The 25,229-nt window shown below is 40.6% G+C and overlaps 1 protein-coding gene across 1 annotated transcript in view; it reads left to right on the top strand.

Annotated features, from left to right (window-relative positions):
- The window catches only part of ABCC11 (ATP binding cassette subfamily C member 11), a 70,734-nt gene extending 68,303 nt beyond the window's left edge, over positions 1-2,431 (top strand). The window contains exons 29-30 of the mRNA XM_055331224.1: positions 1,681-1,845; positions 1,969-2,431. Coding sequence (XP_055187199.1) covers positions 1,681-1,845; positions 1,969-2,061 — 258 coding nt within the window. The 3' untranslated portion in view covers positions 2,062-2,431. The remainder of the gene's footprint in view (positions 1-1,680; positions 1,846-1,968) is intronic.
- Positions 2,432-25,229: the final 22,798 nt, after the last annotated feature.

The raw sequence follows: 25,229 nt of genomic DNA, 5'->3' as shown, positions 1-25,229 counted from the left end.
CTGCCTGTATATCTTCCTTGGAAAAAATGTCTGTTCATGTCCTCTGCCCATTTTTAAACTGGATTATTTGGGTTTTGGGTGTTGAGTTTTATATGTTCTTTATATATTTTAGATTCTAACCCTTTATCAGGTGTCTTATTTGCAAATATCTTCTCCCATCCCTAAGGTTGCCTTTTAGTTTTGTTGATTGTTTCCTTTGCTATGCAGAGCTTTTTATCTTAAGGAAGTCCCAAAAGTTCATTTTTACTTTTGTTTCTAGCCTCAGGGGATATATCTGTTAAGAAGTTGCTATGGCTAATGTCCAAGAGGTTACTGCCTGTGTTCTCCTCTGGATTTTGATGGTTTCCTGTCTCACATTTAGGTCTTTCAACCATTTTGAATTGATTTTTGTGTATGGTGTAAGAAAGTGGTTCAGTTTTATTCTTTTGCATTTGTTGCTGTCTAGTTTTCCCAACACCATTTGTGGAAGAGACTTTTTTTCCAAAATTACCTATTTTAAAAAAGTTTCATCAGATTGTATTTCTTGAAGTTTTCCAAATATTGTGCCAATAACTTTAGGCATTGGACTACCTGGGTTAGTCAGGAGCAAACTTTCTCAAGTGAGGCCACACATACATACTCATCCACACTCACACATGTATACATGTGTGTACATGAGTGCTCACATGCACTCACAGCGCACACCATGGTTAATGAATGATAAATGCAAAACACTGTTAGTATTATTAGAGCTCTGGGAAAAAGCAGGTAGAGCCCAGTGGGTTGGAAGCTGGGGAGAAGGTTTCACAGGAAGGAGGACTCTCTCCCTCCTTCTAGCAGAGATGAAAGACAGGATTTGCAATATTCATGTAGCACTTTCTTAACCACTCAGTTCCTTATTTTACAGTTACTGGGCCACTGATGCCAAAGTTACTTTCTCTACATTTTTTCCCAAATTTGAGTCATCATTTTATGATTTTTGTCATATCTGCACACTGTCTCTCCTTTGACTTACTTGTGTTGCCTTCTTTTTAAAAGCAGCCTCGTTCTAAACAGTAACATTTGTGAAATCATATTTCTGTGCTACTTATATTTTTCTAATGCATATTGTTAATGAGAAAGTTTATCCATATGCTAGGCACACCATCTCATATACCATCCAGGCATGTGTGTGTGCCTCACTTTGGGGAATGTTGGTCTATGTTAATTCAGGCAAATGAGAAAGCAGTTTATTTATTTTTTTAATTTTTGTTTATTTGTGATAGTCACAGAGAGAGAGAGAGAGAGAGAGAGAGAGAGAGGCAGAGACATAGGTAGAGGGAAAAGCAGGCTCCATGCACCGGGAGCCTGACGTGGGATTCGATCCTGGGTCTCCAGGATCGCGCCCTGGGCCAAAGGCAGGTGCTAAACTGCTGCGCCACCCAGGGATCCCGAGAAAGCAGTTTATAAAACAAGTTTCTACTGGGACATTTTCATCTTCAAGAACTTAATTCTCTGGTCACATACACACAAAAGCTCTTGGTTGAGACCTAACATGCGCTTTAACATAATGGGCAACTAGAGCTCAAAGTAGGTTTTGAACAGAATTCAAATCTCTCACCTTCCAGCTAAGGGACTCAGTGGATTAGTGGTAGACCCAAGACTAGATCCTGGTCTCAGGGTTCAGGCAAGCTGACTTCAGCCCTGTTTTGATTCCATCAGATCATCCTTATTGATGAAGCCACAGCTTCCATCGATATGGAAACCGATAGCCTGATCCAGCACACAATCCGTGAAGCCTTCCAGGGCTGCACAGTGCTGGTCATTGCACACCGCATCACCACTGTGCTCAGCTGTGACCGCGTCCTGGTCATGAACAATGGGAAGGTGAGAGCTGTGTCCCTGGGGCCAGTGGGAGGACGGGTGCTCAGACCAGCGTCTCAGCAGACCTTTGGATCCCTCAAGGCTGAGCTCAGTGATGTCCCCTGCCTTCTTTTCTCCATCTCCCAGGTTGTAGAGTTTGACAGGCCTGAGGTCCTGCAACAGAAGCCTGAGTCTGCGTTTGCTGCCCTGCTGGCAACAGCCAATTCTTCACTGAGCTAAAGAGAACTGGTGACTGTGGGAGCTGATGGCAGAGCCAAGTGCAGCTGGGAAGTCTGCAGTCTTTGACTTTCTTGAATAGAGATGGCTACTTCTCCTGAAAGCAGGGCTGAAATGTGCTCAGAGGTGCTGTAAATGGGATAGAGAAGAAGATTGGGGGAGCAAAACCTAGAATAGGCCACTTGATGGCTCCCCAAATCTGGGGAACCCCCATGCCATTTGAGACCATGTGGTCAGATCAGCATGTGTCTCTTTTTAATTGATATGTTGAGTAATTTCATAATAATGTGAAAGCCTATTACATTTTCTGGATCTGTGTTAAAAGAATTGCAAATGCTGTATTGATTTTGTGAAAAAAAAATAAAAATAAGAAAAAGTCACATTCTCTGTTCTGCTTTCTTGCTAGCTAGTGCTTGTGCAGCTGCAGGGAGGAGAAAGTCCCTCATACTGGCTTCTGGAAAAGGGACTCCACTGGTTAATGGAATGGAAAGGTCCAGAAAAGTTCTAGGTTGGGTGCCAGTATCTAAAAGATGTCTACCTTCTGAACTCTGCCTCTTATATTCTCAGCTCTACTTTCCTTTTATGGCTTCACTCTGTGGCCTCCCCTCTCCCCATAGTGGTATCAAGGCTGCCAACAGCTCTAGGCTCATGTCCTACCAGCTCGGCACTCTTGGGTCTTCTTTCCCCAAACGATTCCAGCAAAAGTTCCACGGCTAGATTTCCCTGGGCTGACCTGGGTCATGTGCTCATCCCTGAATCAATCACATGCTGGGCTGTTGGAATGTGGTAACTAGCCAGGTCCAAGTCATATGCCCTTGCTTGGACCTGGGGATGGGGTCACATGGGCTGAGAATGGAGGGGAGGAGTTTCTCCAAAATGAAATTGCGATGGTTTAATTACATGAAGGGGAAATGGATATGGACACTGGGAAGGCCCAAAATAGTAGCTGTCTACTATGTTTATTTACTGATTAGAGCATAAATTGGTGGAATAAAGAATAAAGAGTTCATTTATAACATGTGCCAACTGGAAATAAGATTACTTGTCTCTCCACTCCCCCAAGTAGTTAGAGGATAATTATTTTAAATTTATCACTAGGGAGAACTCATTGTTGGGGGCAAAATCAGTTTCAAAGTATTTTCTTTTTGTTTTCAGATTACAGTGTTTGGTTTTGCCATACGAAAAATCAATTCGGTAAACAAATATCCCAGTTTCTTGCCCGGGGGAGGTGCTGGGAGTGTAACGATGTCCCTTTCCTCATGGAATTTGGGATCTTATGAGAATGAGTAAACTGTGAACAAGTAAACAGATGGTTCCAGAACGGAGTGTCAAGAGACAAGGACAGGATGCAGGAGATGGAGATGGTTAGAGCAAACTTCGAGGTAGAAGAAAGGTAGTGGTTTACTGACCTGAATACTGAACAAACATTTGATGGTGCAAGAAAGAATGTTCTAGGCAGAGGGAGCAGCAAACAAATCCTCCCCAGGAAAGAACTATGACAGGCTGATGCAATCCTTGGACCAAAAGGAGGACTAAGCCCGAGTCCCAGAGTTAGGGAGACGTGTAATCCCCTCTGTCCCCTTCCTGAGGTTCTTAGGTAGCCCCTGTTTCTCTTCCTAGGCCTTTTCCTAGGTGAGTGTCTTTTCTCTCTCAAAAATCTCTTTGCCTAGTTTATCGTGTTCCCCTTATCTTTTTCTTCTTAGGCCCTGAAGAGTGCCCGGGAGCCCCTCCTGCGCCCATCTTGTCCCACCCCCCGGGGTCACAGAGCTGCTTATCTGCAAGTTGAAAGTGACTCTATTCATCCTGCCCTTCCCCCTCCCAGAGCTGCTGTGGGGTAACTGCATGCATCACCTGTGAGAAGGAGGTTCACAAACTGAGTGCCATGTAGCCATCCATGATACTTGGCTTCCCTAGACCAGCTGTAGCGGCCATATTTTCCCTGAGTTGGCCAGCAGATGGCAGGCTCTTCCCAAAAATTAGGGGAGAGCCTGCAGGTTTCAGATCCAGAGCCCCTGAGCATCCACCTGGGGTGTGGATCCCTGACACACAGCACAGAAGACAGAGCCTCTTTCCACCTTCCCTGGAAGGAGCTTCTCCTAGCGGGATAATTAGAATTACCCATGGAATCTTTAAAGCATCCATGTCCACTCCTTGAGGTTCTGATTCATTGGTTTAAGGTGAAGAGTGAGTGAGTCCTGGGGTTTTTTAAACTTTAAATGAATTTAATGTGAAGCAAAACTTGAGAACCATTGGCTCCAAGCAGCAAAAAAACAGAATTTATTGAAAAATCATATGTATACTTTTACAGTATTAGTAATATTTTATATTTTAAGCTAAGTGGTTAAGTCTAGGACTTTGTTTTCTTTAAATAATTCTTTTTTTCTTTAAATAATTCTTAAATACATAATTTTGTGCATCTGAGCTATTTTGTAATAAAAGTTTAGAAGCTAATATTTGATATTGCAAAAATCATTGTAGTGAGTGGATGTAGAACTTGGTTCTACTTCCTTACATTTATGTAATGGTTTGTTGTTATGTGTATTCTCAGTTACCTCCTGGTGCAGAGGGGATGAGAGTATTTTTGGTGCCCAGTTTTTTAAAAAAAAATTAGTCCTTGATTTATTTAATTAATTAATTAATTAGTTTTAATTTTTAAAATTCCAGTTAGTTCCCATACAGTGTAATATTAGTTTCAGGTGTACAATATAACCTCCTGGTGCAGAGGATATGAGAGTATTTTTGGTGCCCAGTTTTTTTAAAAAAAATCTAGTCCTTGATTTAATTAATTCGTTTTAATTTTTAAAATTTCAGTTAGTTCCCATACAGTATAATATTAGTTTCAGGTGTACACTTCCATACATCGCCTGGTGCGCATCGGAGAAGGACAAACATTATATGGTCTCATTCATTTGGGAAATATAAAAAATAGTGGAAGAGAATAAAGGGGAAAGGAGAAAAAAATGAGTGGGAAATATCAGAAAGGGAGACAGAACATGAGAGACTCCTAACTCCGGGAAACGAACTAGGGGTGGTGGAAAGGGAGGTGGGCGGGGGGTGGGGATGACTGGGTGAAGGGCACTGAGGGGGGCACTTGACGGGATGAGGACTGGGTGTTATGCTATATGTTGGCAAATTAAACTCCAATAAAAATAAAAAATAAAAAAATAAAAAAAAAAACAAGTGTACTCCTTAATCCCCATTACTTATTTTCCCATCCCTCACCCACCTCCCCTCTGGTCATCATCAGTTTGTTCTCTAGAGTTAAGAGGTGCCCAGGGGTTTTAAAGGACCTAATTTATCCTCAGGTCGCGCCTTCTCCTATCTAGCCTTCCTCCTGGTCAAATGCGGTGAAGAACTTCACACAACCTATGTGGTGTGGTCCACAGTGACAACAGGTGGATGTACAGATGAAAGGAGGCAATAGTGCCACTGGCCCCAGCCCTGCCCTAACTTGACCCCAGCTCTGGACACTCCATTTTAAGGGGAATGCTGCTAAATGGAGGCTGTTCAAAGGACAGCACCAGGGAGCCAAGTTCATTCTTCATTTTCCTGAAGGGCTTCTTCTAGAAGTTATTGCAAAGGTCAGCTCCAGGCCCTGGAGCTGTTCAGGACAGATGCTCAGGTTATTGGAAGTGTCCCACTAGGGAGTAGCTAGTTTGAGGGGTAGGGAACTCCCAATGGCTGGAAGCCTTCTCTGACACTGACCGCTCTCCTTGGTGTAGGGTGAGGGGTCATGGAGCGTTCCTCCAAGGCTGAGTGCTGGCAGGGATTCTGCATGTGTGGGAAATTGGATTGGATAACTTCTTTGGGGGTAGATGATGCTGAGATGCAATTATAAATATAAAGTTGTCTTATGGCAGGGGCTCTCAGACTTGAATGAGCACCAGAATCTCCTGGAGGGCTAAAACACAGCTTGCTGGATCCCACCCCTGTACCTCACAATTTAGTGGGCCTGGGGCTTAAGAATTTGCCTTTTTAGCAAGTTTCCAGATGTTGCTGATGCTGCTGATCAGGGACCACACTCTGAGAACCCAGAGGTTAACCAAGATTATTCTGTCCTAGGTGATCTACAACTACAATTTTATAACCAGGATTATTCTGTCCTAGGTGATCTAGACAGGGGGGATTTAAACCCTCATTTTAAGGTGTTCTTCAAAGTTGGTGTATTTCCAGGCCACTTTTATTTTTATGACTTCTTTTGATTCGGACCCCCTGAACATTTCAGTGAACAATACAGACTCTCCTTTCTTCCATCATGTTGACCTGAGAGACCCTATCACTTTCCTTTATTTCCTTTGTACGTGTAGATGATGTCAATGAAGTTTTGGGCCAAGGGAGGGGTTTCTATCCCAGTAACTCAACAACTTTCAATTGAATGTTGGGCACCATCTTCTTAAGGAGTCTCTCTATCTCTATCCCCTCAGGCTCCAGTGTCCTCCATTCCAATATCCTTTGTGTTCTTCCCATCCCTAGCTCCCAGTTCCTGGACATGTGTTATACAGAGCAGTTCAGTTCTTGATTTTGATCCCTTTTCCTGCCAGACAAGACACCAGGGTCTCAGAGTCTACCCCAGGAGAAGTAACAAAGCACTTCTGTAAACAAAAACAGTCTCTACCCTATGATACACTATGGTGCCAGCTGTTCAGTTAGTAATATTTCACCCCATTATTCTAAATGTCTCCTATTCTATTCTCCTTCGACTCATTTAAATAACTCTGTGGAATTCAATCTTGTCAGAGTCAGAAACAACTTCAGAGACTGTTAGTCTGGATGTTCCCTAGCCTGTGGTCCATGGACCCTTGAGCTAGATTCAGAGGATACATGACTTTGGATGGGGAAAAATTGTGTCTTTATTTTTACTAACTGAAATTTAGCATTTTCACTGATTATGAATAACAAACTATAATAGTATCATTACCTGTGACTTTATCACAAACAGAATCATAGATATACTCAAATCTCATTTCATTTGTTTCAGGTGTCTGAAAAATACCATTTACGTGCATCACTGCTTTGAATTGTAGTAGTTATTAGACCTACTGCTAGATCATTTTATTTAACACACCAACATAGAAACATACATATTACAACATCCAACTTTCATTTTTTTTGGTAACCATGTGTCATTATAATTGATTTCCTTCACAGTCCTATGTACCTTATTTTATACGGTAGAAACAGTATTCTGAGGGACGCCTGGGTGGCTCAGTGGTTGAACATCTGCTTTTGGTTCAGGTCGTGATGCCAGGGTGCCGGGATCAAGTTCTGCATCGGGCTCCCTGTGGGGAGCCTGCTTCTCTCTCTGCCTCTGTCTCTGCCTCTCTCTCTATGTCTCTCATGAATAAGCAAATAAAATATTTAAAAAAAGAAAAAAGAAACACTATTCTGAGAACACACTAGAATGCCAAAGAGACCTATGGCACAAAATAGGTTAAGAACCCTGATTTAATTCAGTTCTAGATTTTATAGAGGGAAATAGAGTCCCAGAAAGAGAAGGTACCTTGCCTGCACCACTTAATAACCTGGCTTGAAACTCGAATCTGAATCAGGCAGGAAAGGAATTGAGAAGGGCCAGGCAGGCAGCGAGGGCTAGGCATAAAGGCCTTACTCCAACAGTGTGGTCAGGCATGGTCTGCTCAGCGCAGGGGTGGATGGGATAGCCCTAGTTCTGAAGCCTAGCCTGCCCATACTGAGTTCTGGTCACCATTGCGACAAGTGTGAGCAATATCAGGGCAAAACCATTTCTCATTACAGCAAAGAGAAGTACAACTTTCTGATTTAATAATGATATTTCTTGCTAGATTTTTGGTTTCCAAGTGCTTTGTCATATGAATTCTTGCAACAATTGTACTGATATGAGAGCCTCAGTCCCACTCTGTACTCGTTGAAATGTTCCCCACCTCTTCTCCCCACACTCATCAATACACCTCGTGGTTCTGGGGTTGTGCCTGGTTCACGACTTAGAGCTTACAGACATCATTTCCCAGTACTGCATGCCGTAAGGTTGTGTACTGTCTGTTGTTAGAGATAGCTGAAAGTTTTCACTCTGAACTCCTTAATGGTTAGTGAGAGGAAGGAACAAAGATATTTTAGAAGATCTTTACAACTCAGCCATTAAAGAAAAAGTAAAGTTGTTCACAATAAGCCAAGTTTTTTCCTGGTCCTGAGAAGGGAGGGCCACCTTTCTTGTGTCTGTGGCTTTTGTACTCACAGGCTCAGCTCGGAGCCAAGGGGCTTGCTCAGGGCCAGAACTCATGCTTTCTGCCTAACAACATGTTTTGTCTTTCATTAGAGAGCTTGTCCTCTGATTGTCACAGGCATGTGTTTCTGCTTCACTAACCTATGTTTGTTTTAAAAGCCCATTCAAATTCCAAACCACTTTCCAAATTCATTTGACATTGACTTTGTTTGGTCTTCCTCCTGTAACTCTTTCCTTAGTTCATAAGGCAAACAAACAAAAATGAAAAACACTCAAGCCCCTTCCTTTAGTGAATAGTTTGTGTACTTCCACTGGACAGATTCCAACAGCAACTCTGGTAGGAAGGGATGCTTATTTCTCCAGAGATCCTGCTAATTTTTTAAAAAAATTATTATTCGCAAATAATAGCTACCATGTATTGAGTGTTTGCAATGTTTGAGACACTGCACAATGTTTAAGCACTTCCCTTACACTATCTAATCCTCAATTAACTTACAATGCTTTGAAGTTAGTGTTCTCAGTTTGTAGTTGGAGAAATTGAAATTTAGAGATTTGAGCTCAGATCTGATTCTAGAGTCTCTGTTTTTAACCACTATATGGTACTGACTCTGCAATGTCACACACTGATTTTTGTATATATATATACATATATACACACACACATACATATATATTTTTAAGGTTATTTACAAGGGCATCTGGGTGGCTCAGTCAATTAAATGTCTGCTTTTGGCTCAGGCCATGATTTCAGGGTCCTGGGATCCAGGCCCAGTGGGGAACCCGGACCCAGGCAATTAGGTCTCCTTGCTGGGAACCTGGGGTGCCTGTTTCTCTCTCTGCACCTCCCCCTGCTCATGCTCCTTCTCTCTCAAATTAAGAAATAAAATCCTTAAAAAAAAAGTTATTTACAAAAATGTTTTTGAAGTTGATTGAGCTCCTGTCTTTTATGGTTTATTGAAGATATGCCAGTAAAGGACGGGGTAGGAAGAATTTGAGAGAGACTTGCTTTGGAATAAAAGCCTCACAGAACTGCAGAGCTGGAGAAATGATCAAGAGGAGTGCTCCTGAAACCTTCTACCCAGCACCACCGTCGGTATTTGGGTGTGCAGACTCCTGATACACACATTTATATTTATTCACAAATGATGTACAGCATATGCATGTATATCACTGTTGCATTATATTCATACACAAAAAATATTTTTGTAGAAGAATATAGAAAGGAAGGATTTTTTTTCTTAAAAGATTTTATTTATTCATGAGAAACACAGAGAGAGGCAGAGACATGGGCAGAGGGAGAAGCAGGCTCCCTGTGGGGGAGCCCGATGTGGGACTCAGTCCCAGGACCTCAGGATCACGCTCTGAGCCAAAGGCAGAGACACTGAACCCCCGAGACACCCAGACGTCCCTAGAAAGGATTTCTAATATTTTCTTCCTATTCTCTAGTGGGTTCAGCCCCAGGGTGCGGGGAGGTCTATGCCCTGCTCAGATCTCAGTGCCCCGGCCTTCCCTGGGTGTATGCACTGTCTGGGACAGGAGCTTGTCTGTTCATTTCTTCAGGCCTCCCATTGGCAGAGACAGCACAACCCCCTCCACCATTTCACTCCAGAATCAGTGGCCTGACAGGCCAAACAATCATCTTTATGTAGCACCAAAACACTGTGTGCCTCGGTAGAGATCCATCTCTGCCAGACCTTCCGCGAACTTGGGGAAAAACTGCTCATCAATCTGCTGTAAACTTGACAGCATTCAAATCTGTTTGGAAATTGTGAAAACGAGTCCGTGCTGTGTTCCAGAGACCTCCCGAGGTGGCTGTGAAGATCAAGTGATAAAAGTGAGAAGAACTTCATGATACACAAAGGGCTCTACAAATGTCAAGTGATATTATTAGCAGTGATTTGCATTTATGCAGCAAGGAATGGAGGCAAACAAAAGGGGACCCAGACCTGCATAAGGAGAGCTTCTGAAGGCCAGCCTGCCCCCCAGGCCAGGGAGCCTTCCTCCCTGTATCTTTTCCCACCTGGCAACTGTGGACAGACCCTCCACATTTCCCACCTCCCATGTGGGCAAGGAAGCCAAGTACGACATTGGGTGGGGGCAGCCTCCCCTGGGATCTACATCCCCAGGAAGTGGAAGAGGCAGAAACAGCCAGCAGGGGGAGGGATTGACCAGGATAAGAGTAAGAAGAGGCTTTGGACCAGCTTGAAATACTATGGTAAAATGTGACAGAAAATCCATGGGAGTTACCTGGGGGAAGTTTTCTAAGGTGTCTAAATAATTTTTTTAAAGATATTATTTATTTATTCATGAGAGACACAGAGAAAGGCAGAGACACAGGCAGAGGGAGAAGCAGGCTCCATGCAGGGAGCCCGACGTGGGACTCAATCTCAAGACCCTGAGTTCATGCTCTGAGCCAAAGGCAGATGCTCAACCACAGAGCCACTCAGGTGCCCCGGTGTCCAAATAATTCTTAAAAATGGATCCAGATTTGTCATTTCAGAATTTAGAGATTTGCTTGCTCCCAACCATTCCCTGGCCAGCATGGAATTTTTCAGCCAACTCTGAGCAAGGTTCTCTGTGGCCAGGCCCTTGAAGGATCTCAAGACATGCAAAAAGACCTGCGCTCCAGAGTTTGTAAAGCTTGGAGTGAGATAAACAGGAAGCTTGTATGCAAGAATTAGCTGACAGTGCCAATCCCTGATTTACCTTTCATTTAATTCAAGAAAAAAGAAGAGCTCAGATTGCCTTTTATTTTTGGATAAATGAATGAGATTTCCTTTGTTTTGAAGATTGGATATTCCAGTCCCCACCCCACAGCCCCTCCACCCCCACCCCATCCTCTGACCTCAGAGTTGCTTTACCTTTGCAGGAGCATGGAGAGGGAAATGCATGCCTTCTGGGAGGGGGGTCCTTGACTGGGAGTCAGGAGACTTGGCTACTGGTCTCAGCCTTTCCCCAAACCTTACCAGATTCTTTACCTCCTCACCTGTAGAGTAGGGGCTGGTGAGGGGCCTTTACTCTCCTTTACTTATACAAAGCTATGATAGGACAGGCTAGGAAGGGGTCGCTGTGCAAGCACATCATATGAACTTTGGCTGTCACTGAAGGAACAGGACAGGGCAGTGCCCTTTAAAGTGGCAGAGGGAATGTTGGTCCCCCAGAGTTCCCTCCACACGTGTGGTGGGAGCGACAGTTGAATGGGACAGTTGGAGAGGAGGGCTCCAGGCAGGTGGGACAAAGAACTGAATCTGAGGTCCGTGGAAGAAGACTCAGGCACCTGGCACCAGGCACCACCTGCTGAGCCCCATGACTTCGGATTCTTCCTCCTCATCCTCTCCTCCTCAGGACGCTAGCATTTCCTGCCCAGGTAGAGCTTCTCTGTAGCCATCCGCCCCCAGTGCTCTTGTCTGTCATCCCCAGGACAGGCTGTGGTGGGTGACTCCACATGCAATGCAACTGCCCATGTGGGAGTTGGCAGGGACCTGCGGCCTCCCAGAGCAGAAAGGAGGCTTGGGGCACTTGTATTTTGGGAGCCCACTGGTATGTAAAAGAAAAAGTAGAGATGCCAAGTCAGGATATCCAAATCTGTGACATACAAAAGCTTACTTTGAATAAACAAAGTCTTTTAACATACACATATATACACTGTACTATTCACCATTTAATCACAGGATTTATTAAAAAAAAAAACAACCTGAAATTCACAGTGCACGGCCATGTGGTTTACACAGTTTCTAAGATGGGAGTTGTCATCTTCCCTCCATCTTGTCAGAATACCTCTGTACCTGAATGGGTGACCTCATGTGGAGACACCATCACAGATCACTGTGTGGGGCCCTCTGGGAATGAGAAGCCTTGAGCAAGGCCCCTACCCCCATCCCTGGCCCCCAGGCTTAGCATCCTCTCACGTGCTTGCGTTTCCTCCTGCCCTCTCTCCACCACCTGCCTCCTTCCAACGGCAGCCCCTGCTCTCAGGTCTGGTAGCGGGTACGTTGGTGCTGGGAACAACTAGACAGAGCCTCTCTGAGCTGGAAACTGGTCAGGGCCTGGAGGAAGGGGCTAGGGGAGTTGGGGTGAGGATGTGAGACCATTGGATACTGGTAATTTGGGTGGCTTGAAATTAAGAGTGGATTTATCAAGAAAGCAAGAGGGGCTGTAGTCTCTTATCTGGGAAGGACTTTATGATTAACAGTGTATCTGCCTCGGATTGATGCAGGGGAATCCTAAGAAAGGACTTCCATAGGCACAAAGGAAAACTAAGAATCCAATTTTCAAATGAGAATTGTTACTTGTTAATTTTCTGGGTTAGAGAGGCAAAAATGGAACATAATTTTGTAAAGTGAGTATATGTGGAAAATACTTCTTCTTGAAACACCCTCTAGATATCTTTTGTGCTCCCCTTTGGAGAGCAAGGATAGAGGAAGATGAATCTACTGTAAGAAAAACAGCAGTGCAAATGTGAGGATAAATGTCAAGTCCCCCAGAGCCACAGAGTCAGGGAGACAGTAAGGAACGGTGGGGATTGTGGCAAATTAAATCATGTATGCCCTGCCAGAAAAGGCTTGTGGCTGCTCAGGGTGAGGAGATTGTAGCCATGTGGGCATGCAGAGCTCCTGATTTTTTGTCACAAGCCAGAGGTCTTTTTTTTTCTTTTCCTTTTTCTAAAAAATTAATTTATTCATGAGAGAGGCAGAGACACAGGCAGAGGGAGAAGCAGGCTCCCTGTGAGGAGACCGATGTGGGATTCAATCCCAAGACCCCAGGATCATGACCTGAGTGAAGACACTCAACCACTGAGCCATCTAGGTGCCCCGGTCTTTTTTTTTTTTTTTTTAATATAATATCCCCTAATTCAAAGTCAGAAAATTTAAAAAGTACAAGTCAAATAAAATGGACCTACAAGTTATATGTGGCCCATGACCCACTAGTTCGTGTCCACTGCTCTAAACAGAGACCTTCCTGCTTCTTGCCTTGTCAGGTCCATTGAGGTCAGGTTAGGAATGCCCTGCCAGAAAGCAGAGGGATGCACGGGGGACCTTCTTCCATCCCCTGCCAACCCTCAGATGCTCTGAGTGGGAAAAAGCTGCCAGGAACAGAGTCATAATGGCTGCAGGGGCCCTGGCCTGGTCCTGTCTTCCCTCCTTTCAGCTCCCATCAGGGGCTCCCACCCCCACCCCCTGGCTGCCAGCAAGCAGATTTGCCTCTCCAGGCAGCTCCTCACTCCTGGCAGAGGATGGCACGACAGACGGAGATAGAGACGTTAGCCAAAGCAGACTTCCTGATTTAAAAAGTCTCATTTTCCCTCTGGGGCTGCCAAATTTAGCAAGGTGCCATTCCTGTTGCAACGCTTCCAAGCCGTCTTAGGTAATCATAACTCTGCATTCCCTGTGGAGTGCTCAAGGAAATTACTTCCCAGCACCAATTTCCTACGCACTCTGATTATCTGAACATGGCCAGGGAGGCCTGGTCTCCTGGTTGGCATCTTGGAATCCAGACCCCCTAAGACAAGCTGAGGACAACTTTCAATCCTGAGGACAGGATTCTTTGCCATTAGGAAAGTGAGAAAAATTATAGAGGTCAGAGTAACGGTTCTCCATGGATGGTGAAGCCCACACTCTCAGGAAGAGGATCTGGATCACAGAGACCGGGGCCATTTAGTTTGGACAGGAGAGCAATTGCAGATGGTTTGCTAGGGGTGGGCAGAGGGACACAGAGATCGTCCTCATGTGTCTGAGGGCACATAAAGGGGGCATAAATGTAGCCTGCCTGGCACCTGTGCTCAGAGTGACTATTGCAGGAAAATCATGTTCAGTTCCACAGAAAGGAAACAATTCATTCCCTTTAGGGCTATTTCTTTCTTTTTTTTTTTAATAATAAATTTATTTTTTATTGGTGTTCAATTTGCCAACATACAGAATAACACCCAGTGCTCATCCCGTCAAGTGCCCCCCTCAGTGCCCGCCACCCAGTCACCCCCACCCCCTGCCCTCCTCCCCTTCCACCACCCCTAGTTCGTTTCTTTAGGACTATTTCTTTGAAAAAAGGTTTAAACTTTTTTTATTTTGAAATGATTTTAAACCACATAAAAGTAACAACAATAATGCTAAGAAATTCTAACTACCCTTCACTCCGAATTGCAAATTAACATTTTGCCACATTTGCTTTCACATTCTCTCTCTATGCATAATTATTATTTTTCTGACACGTTTGGGAGTAAATTGCAGACATTTTGCTCCATTATCTCTAAATACTTTAGTATATATTTCCTAAGAATAAGGATGTTCTCTTACATAACCATAATTACCACAATTATTAATTGTCAAATTGTACAATTATCAACATCAGAAAATTTTATTTTAATGTAATACTTTATATACCCTATCGTCCATATCCAAGTTCCCCAATTGTCCCAAAATAACATCCTTATTTATTTACTTTTTTTTCCTGGTCTGGGATCCAATGCAGGAATGGGCATCGCTTTTAGCTGTCAAGTATCTTTAGTTGCTCTTAATCTGGACCATTTCCTCGCCTTTCATTGTCTTTCATAATACAAACAATTTTAGAGAGCACAGACCAGTGGTTTTGTCCAATGTTCCTTTGGGTTTGTCTGATATTTCCTCTTGACTAGATTCAGGCTATCCATTTGTTTGTCAGAATACACATGAGGGCTGTCTTGAGGAGTGACTGGGATCCGTGGCCACAGCTTGCTGAATCATGGTCTGATTGGCTGGAAGGAAAATTCTCACTTGAGACACTGAATTTTCCATGGCTGATTTCTTCTTGGATTCTTTTAATTTTTGGATTCTGTGATTTCTGTCTCCCCCAAGTAATTTCAGTTGGCTTTCAGAACTTGTATTGAGCTCTTTCTTCTTTATCAGCTTTCTACCTCTGGTTTGCTCAGACTAATCTTCTGCGCAGCCCTCAGGGCACTGCAGGCAGGGGAAGTGGCCCAGAGGCAGTGGAAAGCCACGGGCAGCTGGTCAGGGACCATGGCTTAGCTGTTCAGGCTCATGTTGTGACAGTAACAGGGAGGACAAGAATCTAGTAGAAAGACTGCATGCAAGGCTGTGACCACGACCAGATTTCCCTCCTCCTTTCTCTCTGGCCAGGGCTGGATTGCATTTATTTGAGGAGCCAACGACCCATCCAAGGATGAGAGACCAATTTCTTTACTTTTCTTGGTCTGAACATCCCTGAGCATCCATCCCCCCTCATTGTCTTCCTGAGGCAAATCCTGAAAAGCCCAGGGGCTGGAGGAGGGGGATGCTGCTCATGATGCTTTGGGTAGAGAAAGCTGTGAAGGGCATTTTGGTAAACAGACAAGTGGAAGTCTCATGGGGAAGGCCCTTGGGGTGGGTGGGGGGACTTTTGCCCAGGGTTGGGTCTATGCAACCACTGTCTATATAATAGGTAGGAGCAGATCTAAAGCCCTTCACTGCTGTTCCCAGGCTTGCCCACATGGTGCCCTTAAGAGCCTCACTGTACAAGCACCACACCCTCCATCTCAGCTCAATGCCTCACCTGGGCTTTCTCTCAAACTCTTCTTCTCAACTCTCCTCTTTCTTCCAGCCACCCAGCCGTAGTGTCACTTCCTGTAAAAGGTTCTCCCTAACTCCCTCCTCCTCCCACATCATACTGCTCTCTCCTTCCTCAAAAGTTGGATAGCACAGGTGGTCTGCATTACTCCGGGACACTGAGCACAGACAGCCTGCTTCCAGAGTTTGCATTCTTAAATATATGGTGAAATATTACAACGTCATGGGGCAATCCCTGCATAATTGCCCGATCTCATTCCTTTGCCTCCCAGAGGTAACCACCATCTTGAAATTGGTGTATATTTTCTCACTCATTTTTAAAAAGTAAGCTATTTTTAAAGAACAGTTTTAGGTTACAGAAAAGTTGTGAAAACAGTGCAGAAGATTATTACGTCTTACATTAGTATTAACATCTTGCATGTGTGCTAAGATTAATGAACAAATATTGATACATCATTATTTTTTAAAAGATTTTATTTATTCATGAGAGACACAGAGAGAGAGGCAGAGGCAGGCTCCATGAAGGGAGCCAGATGTGGGACTCAATCCCGGGACTCCAGGATCACACCCTGAGCCTAAGGCAGATGCTCAACCGCTGAGCCACCCAGGCATCCCAATACATCAATATTGACTAATATCCATACTTCATTTAGTTTTCCTTAGTTTTTACCTAATGTCTCTTTTGTTCTAAGATCCCATGTAGGATTTAGTCACCATGTTTCCTTAGGCTCCTCTTGGCTGTGACCATTTCTCAGATTTTCCCTGTTTTTTTTTTTTTTTTTTTTCTTTTGGTGACCTTGACAGTTTTAAGTAGTGCTGGTCAGGAATTTTGTAAAATATTCCTCAGTTAGGGTTTGTCTGGTATTTTTCCTATTAGCCTGGAATTATGGGTTTTAGGGAGGAGGATGACATCCCATCATATCAACGGCACAGAGTATCACCGTGACTTACCACTGTTGATACCAACCCTGATCACCTGGAAGAGGTATTATTTGTCAGGTTTCTTTACTGTCGAGTTATTCCTTTTTCCCCTTTTCCATACTGTACTGTACTCTTGGGAGCACTGTATTCTAGTTCATAGAGCTCTTTCTTGCAGGCCCATATCTTGGCAATTCTGATACTTCTGTGTCTGTATACTGGCACTGAATTAAGTGAATGGCTGGTGAATGCTGAGAGCCAGGTTTCTCACTTTTGGAGTGGGAGTTTACAGGTAAGCAAGGGGAAGAGGTTAGAATCATGACAATTACGGTAATGGGTTACAGTTGAAGAATCAGTAGGAATCCATGTTTAAATATATTCATATGGCTGCATATAGAAATAATTTTAGATATGTCTCTAGATGCTTCCTTGCTCTGTCTAGAAGCCAAGGGGGTCTAGAAGCAACAATATCCCAGTAACAAAGAACATACTTAGTACTCATATTTTGGTTTCAAATACTGTTTTCCAGGAAGAGGAATGAAGTTTCCTTGGAGAAATGGAATTTTACTACAAATATATTTATCAGTAAATGAACATATTATTGTTTTGCAAGTATGTGAACTTTACACAAGTGGTTATTGGAATGTATGTATTTTCCTGCAATGCTTTTCCCCCTTTCAATTTATCATGTTTAATACTCACACGTACTCACATGTTTAATACTCACACGCAGATTTACATTCATTTTTATTGTTGAATAGTAATATATGGTATTCATATTATACAACACACCCATTTTCCTATTGATGAATATTCAAAATGTTACAAACAGAGCTGCTATAAATATCTTTATAGAGGTGCCACTGAGATATTTTTACATGAGATTCTGTCTTCTATGGATTGTCTAAAAAGTTTTTTTTTTAATTTAAATTCAATTTTGTTAACATATACTATTTTATTAGTTTCAGGGGTAGAATTTAGCGATTGATCAGTTGCATATAACACCCAGTGCTCACTATATCAAATGCCCTCCTTAATGCCCATCACCCAGTTATCCCATCCCCCACCCACATCACCCACACCCTGCCAGCAACCCTCACTTTGTTTCCCACAGTAAGAGTCTCTTACGGTTTGCCTCCCTCTCTGTTTTCATCTTATTTCATTTTTCTTTCCCTCTCCCTGTGTTCATCTATTTTGTTTCTTAAATTCCATGTATGAGTGAAATCATGTGGTATTTGTCTTTCTCTGACTGACTTATTTTGCTTAGCATAATATCCTCTAGTTCCATGGATTGTTTGCTTCTGTTTTTCCAGATTGAAGTTCAGTGTTGACATTAGTATGATTGAAAAGAGGCTAGCAGAGGTAGGGGAGAATTTGTGAGGACAATGAAAGTGAGCATGCGAAGTCTGTGGCTACTCTGTATGGGACTCCTGGAACACACAGAATTGGTTCTGAACATTTATATACCTACTGAGGGGAATTGCTGGCTATGTTAGTAAAATAATCTTGAACTTGATCAGATAATGCCAAATTGCTTTATAAGTTAGTTGTACAATTTATACTCCTCTATCAGCAGGGTTTAAGAGCTGCTATGATCCATATACATGCCAAGACTTACAATTTTCAGACTTTTAAATATAACCTATCCGAAGAATGAGAAACAGTTCTTACTGTGATTGTGGCTTTAATGCATGCTTCCCTGATACTCGGAGATTGAGCATTTTTGTGTCTGATTATTTGGCTTATCTGTGAATTGCCTGTATATAGCTTTTGCCCACTTCTCTAATTGATTATTCTTTTGTTATTGATATATAGAGCATTCTTTGTAACTTTTGCATACTAATTCTCTGCAGTTAAATGAATCGCATTTATACCAGCATGTTGCTTCACTTTTTAATCTTTAAACAATGTTTTAAAAATTTTGATCTTTTAAAAATTGTGTCTTTTGATTAACGTGACTTGTTACTAAAAACAAAACAAAACAAAACTATGACTTGTTACTGTTGATGTTGACCTTGGTGACCTGATTGAAGTAGTGTTTGTCAGGTTTCTCCACTGTCAAATTATTCTTTTCTTCTCTTTTCCATATTGCACTACACTCTCAGAAGCACCATATTCTAGTTGATCAAGTTGTTGCTCAAAGAGTTGACAATTCTGATACCGTTAGCATGGTAGTTCTTTTTTCATCCAGTTACTTCCAATCTATTTGTGTCTTTATATTTAAAATCCATCTCTTGTAGGCACCATATCATTGCTTCTTGCTTTTACATCCATCCTGACAATCTCTAGTTTTTAAGTGAAGTGTTCACTCCATTTTATTTATTTATTTATTTATTTATTTATTTATTTATTTATAATAATAAATTTATTTTTTATTGGTGTTCAATTTGCCAACATACAGAATAACACCCAGTGCTCATCCCATCAAGTGCCCCCCTCAGTACCCACCACCCAGTCACCCCCACCCCCTGCCCTCCTCCCCTTCCACCACCCCTAGTTCATTTCCCAGAGTTAGGAGTCTTCCATATTCTGTCTCCCTTTCTGATATTTCCTACCCATTTCTTCTCCCTTCCCCTCTATTCCCTTTCACTATTATTTATATTCCCCAAATGAATGAGACCATATAATGTTTGTCCTTCTCTGATTGACTTATTTCACTCAGCATAATACCCTCCAGTTCCATCCACGTCGAAGCAAATGGTGGGTATTTGTCGTTTCTAATGGCTGAGTAATATTCCTCAGTGTCCATCGAAAGATGAATGGATAAAGAAGATGTGGTTTATGTATACAATGGAATATTACTCAGCTATTACTCATCCATTTATATTTAATGTAATTATTGATGTGGTTGGGTTTAAGCCTATGAGCTTGCTATTTGTCTTCCACTTACCCCTCTTTTTTATTCTTCTGTTCCTCCTTGCCTACATTTTGGGGTTGATCTACTATTTCATGCTCCATTTTATTTTTTTTGATTGAATTCTTAGCTTTAAGTCTTTGTTTATATTTTGTGTTGTTTTTCCCCTAGGGCTAACACACTATGCTGTGATTTACATTTTCACATGTGTTATTGTGTGCTTATTTTCCAGGCTGTTTGAGGAAATAGATAAATAAGTGGAAAGTTTTCCCAGAGGAGAAAATGTCTGAATTGAGCCTTGAAGGCTGAACAGGAATTGGTCAAGTGAAGGGAAAGATGTTACATAGTTCCAGGTTGTGGCAGTGGTGAGTGTAAAGAAGAAGAGGAAGAAGTAACTGACAATTTGTTCAGGGAGCAATAAGACATGTGGCATTGCTGAAGCACAGTGTTAGGTGGTGCAAATGGAGTGTTGAAAAGAAGTTTAGGGAGTTCCTATTTGAATTAGAAATCTAGAGGCTGGCTCCATGGTATTCATGTCATTAATATTCATTAATTGAATGAAGAGATTTTGAACAGAATTATTGCCTATAAAACATTTGCCCCCTCCAGTTGTTTATAATGCCTATTTCCATTTTGGGGGATTTTGTCTTTTTGAAGTGAAGACATTTTAATATTCAAATTCTATTGTGAGAAAGAATATATTATTCTAAAGGAGTGCTTCTTGTAATATAACATATGCAAGGGGTTTCCCAGGGTAACTGGAAAAAATGGGGCATCAGTTTCTCTGTATCCAGACTGCCCTAGATGAGATAGTGCCACTGATACTATATATACTTTTCTGTCAGCTTTATTGAGAAATAATTGACACATAATATAACTTATTGTATTATACACATAAATGTGTACAACATGTATATTTGATAGACTTTGTTGTGAAATGACTACCACAGTAACATACCTCCATCACCTTACATGAAAATGTTTATGGTCCACTCTTTTAGCAACTTTCAAGAATATATACAGTACTGTTAACTATAATCACCATGTTGTACATTTGATCCCCAGAATTTACTCATTGCTAGAAGATTTTACCATTTGACCAACATGTCCCCATTTCCTCCACCACCCAACCCCTGGCAACCACTGTTCTACTCTCTGTTAGCATGAATTTAACCTTTTTAGATTCTACATATAAGTGGGTATCATTTAGTATTTACCTTTCTCTGTCTGACTTCCTTCACTCGGCATAATTCCCTCCAGGTTCATCTTTGTTGTCCCAAATAGCAGAATGTCCTTCTTTCTCAGGGCTGAATAATATTCCATTATATATGTACATCACTTCTTCTTATTCTATTCATCTGTAAGTGGACACTTGATTATTTTCATATCTTGACTGTTGTGAATGATGCTGTGATGGATGTGAAGGTGCAGATATCTTTTCAAGATCCTGATTTCATTTCCTTTGGATATATACCCAAAAGTGGGATTGATGAATCATATGGCAGTTTTACTGTAAATCTTTTGATAAGTTTCCATACTGGTTTTCATAGTAGCTGTACAAATTTACATTCTCATCACAGTACACAAGAATTCCCTTTTCTCTATGTTTTTGTCAACACTTGTTACCACTTGTCTTTTTGATGACAGCCATTCTAACAGGCATGAAGTGCTATCTCCTTGCAGTTTTGACTTGCATTTCCCTGATGATTAGTGATGTCATGTTGAACACCTTTTTATGTACCTGTTGGCCATTTTATTTGGAAAAATGTCTATTCAGTTGCTCTGCTCATTTTTTAATCACATTTTTTGTTTTATTTTGCTTTTGAGTTGTAGGAGTTCTTTATAAATCTTGGATATTTACCCTTTATCAGACATGATCTGTTAATTTTTTTTCCCATTCTGTCAGTTGCCTTTTTATTTTGTTGATTTTTTCTTTTGCTGTGCAGAAGACTTTTAGCTTGATGTAGTTACACTTAATTATTTTTGCTTTTTATTTTGCTTTTGCTTCTGATATCACATCCAAAAGATTATTGCCAAGACAAGGAGATTTTTCCTTTGTTTACTTCTAGGAGTTTATGGTTTTAGTTCATATGTTTAAGTCTTTAATCCATTTAATTAATTTTTGTGAGTGGTGTTAAGATAGGAGTCCAATTTTATTCATCTCCTGTGATTATCCACTTTTCCCAATACTTTTTATTAAAGAGAATATCCTTTTCTCATTGAGTATTCTTGGATCCCTTGTCAAATATTAGTTGACTGTATATGCAAGTGTATATGTATATGTATATGTTTATTTGTGGGCTCTCAATTTTGTTCAATTGGTTTATATGTCTGTTTTTATGTCAGCCCTATTGATTATTATTGCTTTGTAGTATAGTTTGAAATCAGGAAATGTCATGCCTCCAGCTCTGTTCTTCTTTCTTCTTTGGCTATTTAGGATCTTTTGTGTTTTCATACAATTTTAGAATTGTTTATTTCTGTGAAAAATGTCATTAGAATTTCTATGAGGATTGCATCAAATCTATAGATAACTGGCATGGCATGGATGTTTTAATATTAATTTTTCTGATCCATGAGCATAAGATAGCTTTCCATTTGTTTGTGTCTTCAATTTCTTTCCTCAAAGTTGTTGTAATTATCTGTGTACAGATCTTTAACCTCCTTTGTTAAGTTTAGTCACGAGTATTTTATTGTTTTTGATGACGTTGTGAATAAGACTTTTATTTCTTTTCATATATTTCTTTTTAGTATATAGAAACACAACTGATTTCTGTATGTTGGTTTTGTATCCTGCAACCTTACTGAATTTGTTGATTAGTTTTAACAGTTTTTTTTTTGTAGTCCTTAGGATTTTCCATATATAAGATAATATTATCTGCAAGCAAGAACAGTTTTACACTTTTCCAATTTAGATACCCCTTATTTCCTTTTCCTACCTGATTTCCTACCTGATTGCTGCTATGGTTAGGACTTCCAGTACTATGTTGAATAAAAGTGGTAAGAGTGAGTATCTTTGTCTTCTCTCTTAGATGAAAAACTTTCAACCTCTTGCTTTGAGTATGATGTTAGGTGTGGGTTTGTTATATATGCCCTTTATTACGTGGAGGTATATTTTTTTCTATATCTGTTTTATTGAGAGTTTTTATCATAAACAGATGTCGTATTTTATCAAGTAATTTTTCCACATCTATTAAGATGTATTTTAATGTATTAGATGACTTTTCTGTATCTCTTGAGATGATGATATGATTTATATTTTTCATTCTATTAATGTGATGTATCATATTTATTGATTTGCATATGTTGAACCATCCTTTCTTACCAGGGATAAATCCCATTTGATCCTGGTGTATGATTTTTTAATGTGTTGTTTAATTCAGTTTGCTAATATTTTGTTGAGAATATTTGCATCTATATTCATCAGGGTATTAGCCTGTAGTTTTCTTTTCTTGTAATGTCTTTATCTGGCTTTAGTGTCAGGGTAATGCTTATCTCATAAAATGAGTTTGAAGGTAATAGCTCCTCTCAATTTCCTGGAGGAGTTTGAGGAGGTTTGGCATTAATTCTTCTTTAAATGTTTGGTAGAATTCACTAGGGAAAATATCTGGTCTTGGACTTTCTTTTTTGGGGGAAAGTTTCAATCACTGGTTCAATCCTCTTATTGTATTGGTCTGTTCAGATTTTCTATTTCTTCATTGTTAAATCTTGGTAGGTTGTGTGTTTGCAGGAATTTTTTTTTAATTTGTATTTATTTATGATAGTCACACACACAGAGAGAGAGGCAGAGACATAGGCAGAGGGAGAAGCAGGATCCATGCACCGGGAGCCCGACGTGGGATTCGATCCCGGGTCTCCAGGATCGCGCCCTGGGCCAAAGGCAGGCGCTAAACCCCTGCGCCACCCAGGGATCCCCTGTTTGTAGGAATTTATCAATTTCTTCTAGGTTATCTAGTATGTCAATGTAAGGTTGTTCTAATAGTCTCTTATGGTCATTTGTATCTCTGTGGTATCAGTTGTAATGTCTACTTTTTCTAATTTTATTTATGAATCTTCTCTTTTTCCCTTTAGCCTAGCTAAAGGTTTGTCAATTTTGCTTATCCTTTCCAAAAAAAAAAACAAAAACAAAACAAAACAAAAACAAAAACAAAAAACAAAAACAAAACAGTTTTTAGTTTCATCAATCTTTTCTATTGTTTTTCTGGTCTCTATTTCTGCTCTGATCTTTGTTATTTCCTTCTGCTAACTATGGGCTTAGTTTGTTCTTCATTTTTTGGCTCATTGAAGTGTAAAGTTAGGTTATTTATTTGAAATCTTTCATTTTTCTTAAAGTAGACATTTATCAATATAAACTTCCACTTGGAGACTACTTTTGGTGCATTCCAGAAGTCTTGGTATGTTGTTTTTCTACATTGTTTGTTTCAAGATTTTTTTTTTCATTTTCCTTCTGATTTCTTCTTTGACTCATTGGTTGGTCAGAAATATGTTGTCTAGGGATGCCTGGGTAGCTCAGCGGTTGAGTGTCTGCCTTTGGCTCAGGGCACGATCCTGGTCCTAGGATCGAGTCCCACATTGGGCTCCCTGTGAGGAGCCTGCTCCTTCCTCTGTGTCTCTGCCTCTCTCTCTGTGTCTCTCATAAATAAATCAATAAATCTTCAAAAAAAAAAAAGAAATGTGTTGTCTAATTTCCATATATTTGTGAAATTTCCAGCTTTCTTTTATTATTGATTTCTAGTTTCATACCATTGTGGTCAGAAAAAATACTTGGTATGATTTCAATCTTCTTATATTTGCTAAGACTTGTTTTGTGACCTATCATGATATATCCTTGAGAATGTTCCATGGGTTTCTGAGAAGAATATGTATTGTACAGTTATTGGACAGAATTTTCTGTATATATTTGTTAAGTCCACTTGATCTAAGGTGTAGTTCAAGTCCAGTGTTTCCTTATTGATTTTCTGTCTGGATTATCTAGCTAATGTTGAAAGTGGAGAATTAAAGTTATCTCCTATTATTGTATTATTGTCTATTTCTCCCTTCAGATCTGTTAGCATTTGCTTAATATATTTACATGCTTCATTTTTAAAACATATCTATCATCTGTCTATATTTATACATTTATATGTAATATATCTATCATCTGTCTATATACATTTATAAGTGGATATACGATTATATATATATAATATATACGATTCTTATATCTTCTTGATATATTATCTTGATATATTATCATTATATCTTCTTGATTAATTGATCATTTTATCATTGTGTAGTAATTTTGACTCTTGTTATAATTTTTGGCTTAAAATCTATTTTGTTTGATATGAGTACAGCTATGCTTGCTGTCATTTGTTTTCCACTTGCATGAAATACCTTTTCCATTCCTTCACTTTGAGCATATGTATGTCTTTAAAGCTGAAATGAGTCTTTTGTAGGCAGCACATAGTTGGGTCTCATTTTTTTCATACAGCCAGTGAAGAATTTAATCCATTTACATTTCATATATTTATTGATCGGTGAGGATCAATATTAATGCCATCTTATTGTTTTCTGGCTATTTTGTAGTCCCTGTTCCTTTCTTCCTCTTTTACTGCCCCCCATTGTGAATTGATAATTCTCACAGTGATATACTTTGATTCTTTTCTCTTTATCTTTTGTAAATCTA

This window comes from Nyctereutes procyonoides, unplaced genomic scaffold (genome assembly GCF_905146905.1).
Source record: "Nyctereutes procyonoides isolate TBG_1078 unplaced genomic scaffold, NYPRO_anot_genome, whole genome shotgun sequence".
Lineage (NCBI taxonomy): Eukaryota > Metazoa > Chordata > Mammalia > Carnivora > Canidae > Nyctereutes > Nyctereutes procyonoides.
Note: the sequence above shows the minus strand (reverse complement) of the source record. Positions and strands in the feature narration are given on the sequence as shown.